The sequence below is a fragment of the Pristis pectinata genome, chromosome 3, assembly GCF_009764475.1.
Source record: "Pristis pectinata isolate sPriPec2 chromosome 3, sPriPec2.1.pri, whole genome shotgun sequence".
Taxonomy (NCBI): domain Eukaryota; kingdom Metazoa; phylum Chordata; class Chondrichthyes; order Rhinopristiformes; family Pristidae; genus Pristis; species Pristis pectinata.
The window spans coordinates 66246230-66258281 of record NC_067407.1 but is presented as its reverse complement, the minus strand read 5'-3'; the positions used below and the strand labels follow the sequence as shown (position 1 = coordinate 66258281).

The 12052-nt window shown below is 39.2% G+C and overlaps 1 protein-coding gene across 4 annotated transcripts in view; it reads right to left on the bottom strand.

Moving 5' to 3' along the window:
- The window catches only part of cep350 (centrosomal protein 350), a 173482-nt gene that overhangs the window by 135555 nt on the left and 25875 nt on the right, over positions 1-12052 (bottom strand). For all 4 annotated transcript variants that reach the window (XM_052011681.1, XM_052011680.1, XM_052011682.1 and 1 more), the window contains exons 3-7: positions 10675-10718; positions 6542-6656; positions 4424-4595; positions 2586-3208; positions 813-926 (exon numbers count right to left, since the gene is read on the bottom strand). In XM_052011681.1, coding sequence (XP_051867641.1) covers positions 813-926; positions 2586-3208; positions 4424-4595; positions 6542-6656; positions 10675-10718 — 1068 coding nt within the window. The remainder of the gene's footprint in view (positions 1-812; positions 927-2585; positions 3209-4423; positions 4596-6541; positions 6657-10674; positions 10719-12052) is intronic.

Sequence of the window (12052 nt, the reverse complement as noted above, 5' to 3'; positions counted from 1 at the left end):
CCCATATATTCATTACATTAAAAGCACTTTATAAATATAATGAAATTTCCAAGGCACTATACTGAACCACATAAGTAGATAATAGAGCTAATGATTTAGAGAAAGATACTTAGATTTTGGGAGAAAATTCCAGAACTTACAGCTTCGTCCATTGAATACTTGCTCATCAATGGTGAACCAGTTAAAATCAGTCCAGAATTAAATTGTAGCTAACTGAGTTTTTGAACTGGAGATTTCAGAGAAAAGTTGGTGGAGGGGAGGGGTGGGGAAGAAGAGGAAGGAAGGGACGTAAAAAGAGAGACAAAGCCACCGAGGGACTAGAAAACTAGTCTGACCAGTCTGAGAATTTTAAAAACAAATCAGGAGCTAATATAGTTTAGACAAGCAAAGGAATGTTGGAAGACAGAGATTCAGAATTGAACAACTCTGAAATTACTTCGAAACTAATCATTTCATTCAAAAGCCACAATGGCTGAAAAATTTAACAAATTCATGTCCAGCACATCACACCAATCATTAGAACAATGTCTTCCACCACAGTTCATTTTAAAAGTAGAGCTGGTTACTTAGCATCAATGAGCAATTTTTGGCAAAGGAAGATGAAAATCTAGAACTCTTATCTACAAGGTTGTGGATGCTGGAGTTAATCAGTTTGATTTACCTTGGGTATAGATATCAAGGAATACATAGTGAATAGAAGTAAATGAGACTGAGATGCAGAACCATCAGGATCTTAAAAATGGTGAGACAGAATCAAGAGGAAGAACAGTCCCCTCATATTGCAATATTCCAAATCAGAGAAAGTTTCTTACCTGCCAACTGGAGTGTGAAGTCCCGGTACAGATCCTTGCTAATATTGTGCATTTCATCTTCACACCACACTTTGCCATCAGGAGTCCGAATTTTTGTCTCTGTGGGATTGAAACCTGTAATGAAAGTAAAGGTTAGAATACACTGAATACAAGACATTATCTTTCTACTGAAAATGCTGGAATTCAGCTTGTCAAGCAGCACCTGTAGAAAGTGAAACCAGTTCACATTTCTGATGAAGGGTCCCTGACCTAAAATGTTAACTGATTTCTCTTTCCATAGATACTGCATGAATGGCTGAGTTCTTCTCACATTTACTGTTTTTGTTTCAGATTCTAGTTTCTGCAGTTTTGTTTTCCAGAAAAAAAACAATGCTTGAACCGGGAGATCCAGAACACAGTAGTTAATGGAAATATGAAATGCCAGCAATAGTTCTGGTGATAGTTGTGGAGAGAGAAGACTGAGTTAAGGTTACAGGTTAATAACCTAATAACTAGCCAGTTCTACTAAAATAAATGAAGACTGATGAAAAGCTTTCTACTAATTATATTCCTCATTAATATCACGGAATCAGAACTCATATCTGCCGTTCATCAGTGTAGGGCTCTGGTTTACTCAGCCAGTATTAAAACTACATTATCATACTTTAAAATCAGTATAATAATTTTATCTTTTTCTTTTGCTGACAAAATATGGATATCACATTTAGACCAGAACTAAAACACTGGAACTGCCCAGGAAAGTGAACCTGTCACAGAGTTACTTTTTTTTTTTTACAGTCACCCTAAATTAACTGGCACAAAAAATGAAAATGGTACAGGTATAAAGTCACATTTGTACCCCAATTTGACAAATATTACACTATGACTGTAGAATGCAAGTTGATACACATCATTGCCAATGCATGGCAGGGATTTAATCTCTATGATTGTACTGAGAGGTTGTTATACAATTTACTGCTGACAGCTGTGGCTCAGTTGTCACCTCAGTTAGTGATGAGCAGGTTCCAGTCCCATTCCAGAGATTTCACATATTTACTTATGACACGGGTGGTGGCCATTTGGCCTATCTAGTCCATGCTGGCTTTCAAAATACACCCAGAGATCTCTCTGCAACCTATTGTCTCACAAACCCATCAATTCACCCATATTCTTCAGCTACCCACCTACACTAGGGACAAGTTACAGTGGTCAATTAACATACTAATTAGCACACCTATGGTATGTGGGAGAAAACTGAAGCACCAAGGGAAAAACTCTCAATCACAGACAGAACACGAAAAACACCATATAGACAGTAGTCAGGTCAAGACTGAACATAGGTTGCTGGAGTGTTACACACTGCACTGTGCTGCCATTATTCAGCTGATGTTCCACTGAAGTACTAAGGCAAATTACCCTGACGAAGGCACCATCTTTTAAATGAGAAGATATCTGCTGCTCTCTCAAGTGGTGCAAAATATTCCATTACTCTAAGAGCAAGCGTGTCCTCTCTTGTAACCTGGACAATATTCATCCTTCAACAAAAATCTCTACATTACTCATTCAAAATCAGGCTGCTGTTTGTGAGAAATCTGTGCACAATTTGGCTGTCACAGTCTTCACATTATAACAATGATTACTTTGCAAGTATACATCAGCAGGATCCTGGAAGCCAAAGCTGCCTCCTTCACTTGCATGCACAAGGTTTGCTTGTATCCTACTACAACCATGAACCAAAAAAAGGAAAGGGAAACCGAAAGGAATATAAAAACAGTGTAGGAATGTCCGTCATACCTTTATATGATGGAGCAGGCGGTGCCACAGCAACCTTTCTCACTTTGGTGGCTGGAACTGCAGTACTTACACCAAGTGCAATAGGTAACTCATGGAAGTTTAGCTGCCGGTCTCTCTCGACAGGCTCCTCCGAATGTTCCCGTTGCTTCCTAATCCGCTCTTTCAGTTTCTCAAGTTTGTCATCATATTGCTTCCTGCGCATAATCTCTAGTCTCTGCATTACCGACTCAGATGTGGAACTCGGGGAGGACAGCTGAGACTGCTCAGATGGCCGTTCACTCTTTGCATCCACATCATTGCTCACTACCTTAGTGTGGAAGCCTTTGATGCCATTACCCTTCTGTCCCAGTGTATCTCGGCTCAAATTTTTATAAAGTGCAGAGTTGTGCAGGGCATCAAGTGCTAATTGGTCATTGAGAAATTTCACCACAGTATCATCCACTGCAGTTGATCGCGTGCTATCATTATCCAAACCATGGTAACTCTGGTTGTCTTGCTCATATATCATGTGGCGAGTTTCACTCTCCTTCCCTTGGGCTTCATTTGAGGTCAAATTGGAAAGGAGGCGCTGAGCTTCCAGCTGGCCAGCAGTCAGACAGGGTGGGACAGTGCCATCTAATTCCCTGGTAACATGAAACAGATTAACGTTATTGATCTTTCATTGTACTTTTTACATTGTGCAGAAAATACATAAATCACTTTTGAGGACCAATGATCCTTAACAAGAAAGTACAATAGCATTTGACCACTAATTATCTTGTTGGAAAGCACTTTGGGATATTCAGAAAAGCCCTAAATAAAGTAACAAAATGAGTCATTTCCTCCATCCAACAAATATTTGATTGAAAAGGGACAAAATTTGCAGAAGCAATAATCTGCCTGTGCAAAGTAATACTTCAGTCCCAATGTTCAGACAGACTTTGCATAAATATGCAACTTCTGGCAACAGCATTACAAAATTGTAAAGGAAACATGCCAATTCAAACTCTGAAGGAAACTCCCATATGTCCATTCCCCAACTTCTCTATATACTCTCTAATAATGTCTATTTCCAAATAGTTATCCAATTCTTTTTCTAAATGCGGTTAGAGATACTGCTTCTGCCATTGTTACAGGTAGGGAAATCTGCAAAAAGAAAATCTTTTTTTCGTTCCTCACCCTTTGCTCTGAAGTTGAGTACATTTAATTCAGGCTAAATTTGCTCAAGTCAACCAGTGAAAATAATTCTCCCCAGTTGATGTTATCAAAACCCCTTATAGCTTTGAGCATCCATCAGATCCCTTGCATGCAATGCACTAATGAAGATGGCCCAAGCTTCTATAGCCCTTTCCCACAACCTTAGACTCCCTTTGTTGGTATTGTCCAAAGGATTATTTTCCACAGTCTCAAAAACCTTGCTAATCAGAGGTTCCCCAACTAACATTTGGGAATTTGAACTGCAGATTCCAAGATTTGTAATAGTTATTGTGCTTAATACCTATGCATAAAATGTTGAAGGTTTTTGATCAAAGATCCAAATACATTCAACATCAACATTACCAATTTATACTTAGCAATAGTCAATCTCCCAATGTTTGAAGAATGAGAGCCAAGGCCAGATGTAATACAAATGAAGCAGGGTTAAGTGGCCCAGGATAATTGGGGGTGCACTCAGATCTCTTTTTCATACTCAAGTAATTTTACCGTCCATTCTTAGAATGAAAAACGTTTGTGCAAACTCATCATAGTGTATTCATCACCAGTAATGATGATAACTAACATTTGACAGGTTCACACAAACTGTTCCTGTTATTGAGAGTTACTTTCCCTTTCCTATAAGTACATACCACTCAACGTACCTATATGAAGCTAAAGGGTCTCTGAATTCTACTTGACTGCTCTTCTTAATGTTGCTTTCCAGGGTAGTAGATCTCAAGGGGCTCCGGGACATTTTGTCCTTTCGTGATTTGCTGCGACTGTTGGACTTGCCAGCTGAAGCACTGCCCATAGAGTCCTCCATGTACCTTCCATCTGACGGGGATAAAACAAAAAGCAAACATTTTCCCCCCTCTCTCAAGCCATTACAGGAAAGTCAGCAGTAGAATTTTTAATTTAACTGTGACTTTTTCACATGCAAGAGGTACAAATACATAAATCACAAGTTTTGGGGCATTTTGCTACATTCAAATGGAAGCTATAGCTGCTGGCCCTTAATTGCTCCCATGAATCTCATATGTTAAAGCAAAGCCAATATATCCTATCTGGGAGTTTGTAGAAAAGCACTGGAGATGGCTAAGATGACAAAAGGGGACAAGGTCATGAAAGATTTTTAAGATCGTAGAGTTGCAGCCAACCCAGGTTACTAAGCATTATGGTGAAGGTTCAGCTGGACCCAATTCAATTTAAGTTAGTGGCAAGAGGGTTTTGAATTAAATTAAGTTACTTATGGGAGGATTGGACATACCAGACGGTGAATGTGCACAACTTACGTCACAATGCCACGGATGACAAAACAGCAACAGCAAAACAATTGACAGATATTTCACACAAGTTGTCGACAGAAACAGGTTCTATCAAAACAGCTGCCACATGAACCACAGCGTCAGACTGTAATCATGTCAAGGTAATAGCTTTTTTAATATTTCATTTCAAACCAAACATTTAGAATAATTAAATACAGAACAATATTTAAATGTTTGATTTGTATATATCACATACATTTTCAGTTTGCTGGATGGGAGAAGGGTTTAGAGATGCACTTTGCCATTTACGCTATGTAATTCAGTGAATCTCAAGTTCTTAGAGCTGGGTCAGAGATTGTAGTTGGAATTTTTGTCAGTATCTTGCCTTATACAAATTGCCCTATGACTGCATGTGGTTTCTTACAACAGACATGGATGACATCCTTTGGTCAGAAAAATGGGCGTGTGCTACTTTTACATTATGTTTACTAAAGCCTTGCAGTATTAAATAATTTGCCTGTGGCAAACATGAATAGAAAATACAAAACCAAATCAAAACCAATTACTAGCAACATTTCACCATATCTGTCTCAGATCCAGCAACAATATTATCAAAAAAGCTTCAGGCATTCAAGGCAATTTTCAAGCCTACCTCAGCCACCATAAAAGCAAGCATTTGGAAATACATCATTAAAAAAACATACAGAAACTCAAATGACAGAGCTACATATTATAGTAATGCAGTATACATTTTCCAAGTCCCCTAATTTCTTAATTTGCATATATTGTTTTTTTAAAAAGCTGATTACAACTGATGCAAACTAATTGCTTGGTGTCCATCATTACGGATTGGTCATTTAGGTGAAGGACTGGAAGGCTGACTCCAGTCCGTGCAAAGAACATTGGCACAGGGTGGATCTGAAATTCATGGGGAGCATTATGGGGAGAGTGGAGTCAGGGTAGGGCAGAGATCCACCAGTTGATTTTGGATAGCCTCAATAAGTTTTTTTAAAATTCTTCCACAATATTACAAAAATATTATTACATATGGTTCCACCAATTCAGTGAAACTCCAATAATCTGGCATGTTGGTGGTGCCGGACTAGGACATTTTCTGGACTATTGGAACATTATTCCTATTAATACCTCAACATTCATTTAATTCACTGAAAATAGAAGATGTTACACAGTATTATAGATGTTCCACGAGCCTAGCTTGAAGCAAGTGTGGGAACTGGGGGCCCTCCAAGACATCAGAAGGAAAGGCAGGAATCATCATCTGGTAAACCAGATGCCAAACCGTCAGGATTTCTGAACAGTCAGATAGAGAATTATTGGAGTTTTACTATAACTGGTTAAAGATTATATGTTTACAAGACTTTTTCTTTTACCTCAAGGTCAATTCCAGCGTTTGTTTTCACTAAAGCTATCAATAGTTGTCTACACATGATAAATGGTTACCACTGCTCTATGTTCCATTAATGATATTTTTTTCTGCACTTTCTTTCCACTTACCCTTCCTACTAACTTTCCTGGTAGCACTGCCCAGGGATTTCTTGTTGTCCATCACAGTGTCTAAGACAGCAGTACTGGTTGGAACAGCTTCCAATCTGTTCTCTATGTGTCGCAACTTCAGATAAAAAGTAAATAGTCAAAAATAATAAATCATGGTTAAACAGTGTCATCTAATAACAAAACATGCTCAAACTCTTCATAGTTCAATATCTGACCTAAGCAGATTTCTTTTTATTTAGTATTTCCATGTACTCCAAGCCAGCCAATTGTATTTTTGGTGATCAGCTACAGTTCAACAAGCTATTATCATTACAGGTTAATTAGTTTAACTTTAGTGTTGAGCAAGTAACTGGAATCCATTTAGAAGGAACATATAAAATCAAGGAGATGCAGCAGGGGTTTAGGGGAAGGTTGTGTCCGCCAAACTTGATTGATTTTTTTCTGAGGCAGAACAAAGGTTAAAGTGGGCAATGCATTTAATGTAGTCTATGCAGGTTTCAGCCAGGCTTTTAATAAGGACCTCCATAGCTGACTAGTCAAAAAGTAGAAGCCTGTGGATCCAAGGGAGAGTGACAAATTGCATCCAAAATTGGCTCAGTGACACAGAGTGATGCTCAACAGGTATATTTGTGACTGGAAAACATATCACAAGGCCTAATGGTAGGTCTCTTGCTGTTTGTGGTACATATTGTACATATTAATTATTTAAATATAAATAAAGGATGGATAAATTTGTAGTTGACAGCAAGTAGGAAATGTTAGACTGCAGTAAGTTATCAATGAACTGACATGTTAGGCAAAAAATGCCAAATGGAATCCAACTTAACTGAGTATGAAATAAAGCATTCAGAAATAACACAATAACTGGGAAGATGCCAAGAGGTGTGAAGGAATAAATGGACCTTAGGCAATGTTTGTTCACAGAGCCTTCAAGGTTGCAAGGTATGTCAATAATTTGGTTAAAAGACATCTCATATGCATTCCTTTATTAGCTGAGGCATAGAGTACAGGCAAGGAGGTTAATCCAGAACTGCATACATCAGTAGTTAGATCCCAAAATTTGAGTTCCCCCTAGAGTTCTGGACAGGAAAGATGTGATTGAGCAAGAAAGGATGCAGTGGAGAAACTATCCTCACATTTCATCCCACCAGCCTATGTACCAACATATCACTCTTCACAACTTCCGTCATCTCCAACAGGACCCCACCACCAAGCATATCTTCTCCTCCCCACCCCTTTCTGCCTTTTGCAGGGACTGCTCTCTCTACAACTCCCTCGTTCACTCCTCCCCACCCATCCTGCTCCCACCCAAGGAACTTTCCTCTGCCCCTGCCATGGGTGCAACACCTGCCCCTACATCACCCCCATCCAGGGACCCAAACAGTCCTTTCAGGTGATACAGATTCACCTGCACCTCCCTTAATATCATCTACTGCATTCGGTGCTCCAAGTGTGGCCTCCTCTACATTGGTTAGACCAAACACAGACCAGGTGACCATTTCACAGAACACCTACGCTCTGTCCGTAACCGCAACCTACATCTTCCTGCCAGTCACTTCAACTTTTCCCCCCCACCACCCCCCCCCACTATCACTGATATGATAGTCCTCAGCCTCCTTCACTGCCAAGGGAATTCCAAGTGCAAACTGGAGGAACAGCACTTCATTTTCCATCTTGGAACCTTGCAGCCTAGCAGCATGAATATTAAATTCCCCCACTTTAGGTAATCCCCGCACCCCCACCCCCCCGCCAACCATGCTTTTTCTCTTCTTCCATTTCCTAGCCTCTTTCTTCTCTCTTCTTACCTTTCAACCATCCCCCAGTGGATCTGCTCTCCCCATCTCTCCCACACCTGCCCATCACTACCTCTTACCTGCATCTACCTATCACCACCTTGTCTCCTCTCCTTTGTCCACCTATCACTGCTCTGCTTTTCCATCCTATATGTTGGGCTTCCCCTTTTCCTATCTTCAATCCTGAAGAAGGGTCCTGACCTGAAACGTTGACCGCCTGCTTTTCTCCATGGATGCTGCCTCCAGCATCATGTTTTTCATCAAGTATGCAGTGGAGATTGGAGAGACAACAGACTGCAGATGCTGGAATCTGGAGCAACGCAGAAAGCACAGGAGGAACTCAGCGGGCAAAGCAGCATCTAAGCTGCCTGACCCAGTGAGTTCCTCCAGCACTTTTTGTGTTGATGCAGTGGAGATTCATGGATATGTTGCCAGGGCTGGAAACTTGCGCCAAGAGGAAAGACTGGATACAATAGGATTGCTTTCTTAGAACAAAGGCAGCTAAAGGGAATGTTAAATGAAGTGTATAAAATTATGAGTAGCCAGCAGAGTATCAAGGAAAGTCCCATTTTCTTAACAGAAAGGTCAAAAACCATAGACCTAAGGTAATTAGAAGAAGGATTAGTGGGAAAGCAAGGTGGCCATAATGTTGTGGCTAACTGGGAGTCATGGTAATTAAGAGACTTCCTGTTTTGCAGCTCATGATTGAATTAAGTTAGACATTTAGGAGTTTGATATGTGCTGAATGACTCTACACCGTCATAGGGAGCTCTGCTATGGAACACAAGATGGCAAGGTCATAACATCCGTCATATCTGCTGTGCAAAAAAAATGGCCTGCCACTTTGCTGAGGAAGTTGTTATATGTCTTAACCTCCACCACCATATTGCTCAGATAATTTTTAATGCCATTTCTTCTGCCAACACTTGGTGCAGGAAGACCTTGATGTCAACAAATACTCAGTTGTAAATTCAGAACTGCCACTGGAAAGGTAAAGTTGGGCATTGCCATTAAACACTAGTAAACTTCCTTATGCTCCTATGAGCAAAGGAAGGGAAAAAGGTGGGAAGCTCAAAGTAGAAGAATAGGATCACTAGACCCGGGAGCATGGGAGGAGCCAATGTAGGAGATAATTAGACAATGCAAAAAAAAAACAGGTGAAGTGATGCATCACAAAGAATTGGTAAAGGAGGATATCGTGGGACTGGGGTGAGGCGTCATCTGTGGTAATTAATATCAGAATAGCAGTGGATTTTGGGTGCAGTCAAATGCCCTTACATGCCAGAATGACTGCAGTGTATCTGTACAGGATGAAACAATGGCTGATATTAATCAAAATCAACATGCACATTTCTTTTATTAAGCACACATGATCTCTGTGCACAAAAAAAACTTGCTGAATGATAGTGCATGATGGGGAAAAAATATCAAGGATCAAATTATATCACATACAATGACAATCTTCAGATTCTTGAAGTTGCAGTCTAATGTGAGGTCTGGCTTCCAATCTCCAAAAGTGATAAACTTCAATAGCAAGAGTTTTAATTGAGTTTGTTTAAAAGCATTACTTATGTAAAAAGGGTACTGAAATCTGTTAATGCAAGTGGAAGTGAGACAGAGAAAATGTACTGAGAATAAAAGATGAGGCAAAATAGAACAGTGACAAATGCAAGAGATAATGATACAATATTGTTATCCCTGGCACCACAAAAACATTATTAGTGAAACCTAACTTTCTTTCAATATCACTAAACACACACAAAAATAAAAACTGCTGACACCCCAAAACCTAATTGCTATATCTGAGCATTAACTATCAGTTGTAACAGTTTCAGCAAGCCAAACACTTCAAGGTGTTTTGACAACTTTTGCCAAAGGCAAAAAAAACTTTCAACAGCCAACACTTAGGTGAAGAAACACATTCTGATACAGTAAAATTCTGATAATCCATGACACTTAGAATTTTGGTGATGCAGATTTCCCAAATTATTTGATGTTATTTCTATTAATTACCCAACACACTTTTTGTTCAATATAAAAAATGCCACACAGTATTATAATAAAGTTTCCAGTGAATCAGGGCCCTAACAGGCCAGAAGGGAGCACAGTAAACACTATTTGAGCCACATGCCAAACTATTGGGATTTCCGAATAGTCAGCTAGCAGATCAGAATCTTATTGTACAAAGATTGTTGCATAAAGAGCATTTATAAAGGAATCTTTGAGTAGAATGCATAACAAGAGGAAATTTATATTGATGTTGAGCACCACCACCCTGCAGAACATCTGCCCCATTCAAGAACACTAATTATCACAAGTAAAATTTTTTGAGATACTTACAGCAGCTTTAGTTTGGTTGACTGTATCCCATGCTGAGGCCACATCTAAAACACAACCAAATTACATTTATTACCTCTTCAGAACATTTCCCAAGTTTTAGTTTAACATTATGCACATTAACTCTAAACCCCCACTCTTGCCCATATTAATTCAAAAGGGGCTGTATTTACACATTGTTAAATTACCATTATTAAAAGGGGATTCTACCTGAAGTTTCATTCATCATAGTTTAATAGAATTCTGTTGAGTAGGCTGAATCAGTGATAACAGAATTTGCCTCAAGTAGATAGTGTTTCATAGCATGCCAGGGTACCTACACAATTTTCTTTCTCACAGCTATCAAGATGACAGCACTGCATTTTATCCAGAGTTGAAGCCAAAGTAGGGGGGAAGAAAAAAAAATCTGTAGATGCTAGAACTCAGACAACAAAAAAAAAGAAAATGCTCGAAATACTCAGCAGCTTAGACAGCATCTGCAGAAAGAGAGAGAATTAACATTTCAAGAAAATCCCTTCATCAGATCCCGGATAAAGAAAACAAAGTTAAGTTGCAGAGAGGGTGGAAAAGGAAAAGGAATGGATAAGACAAAGGTAATAATGTTGATAGGGCAAGGCTAAGGTTACCATGGTGATAAGCTATTGAGTAACTGCCCTGATTCTGCCATTTGCTAGATAAGTTAAACAAAGAGAATGCAGTCAAAGAAACATAGAAAATCTGTGAAACACAGACCAGTGTAAAATCCAAGGAGGCAGTTCTCGTGGACAGAGAAAAACTGAATATTACAAAAGGAAGGCCAACACCAGAAGTGGAAAATTTTAAAAACTTGCCCCCACAGCAACCCTAGCCTCACCCCCAGATATATTCCCTTGGCCTATCCATACTTTCCCCATCCCCTCTCCTATTAAAAACTATCTTTTTCTCTCTTTCCCAGTTTAGAGGTCTTCAACCTGAAGAATCATTTTTTTTTCTTTTCACACATGCTGCCTAACCTGCAAAGTGTTTTCAGCATTTTGTTTTTACTTCAAATCTAAGTGTCAGTGACACTTTAAGGATTATCGATTGCTGTTTACAAGGCACCCGTTTAATAGTTAGTCAATGGATTGCTTAGATTTTTTTTGCATGAATGTTGTCCAGTAAAGTGAGTGATGTAATATGCAAAAGGATGCCTTCTATTTTGAATATATTAACCATTCCAAGGTCAGATACATGAGAGAGCCCCTTCGACAATACACCAACACAGAACCTTAGCCACAAACTCAGATAATACTTTGTCAATGTCCAAAATCAATCATTCAATAACATGCAAGAACAGATCTCTCTTTTCTCAAAAAGATGTTAGCAATGAATCTCTCTGAACCTTGCTTTATTTACTCTACCA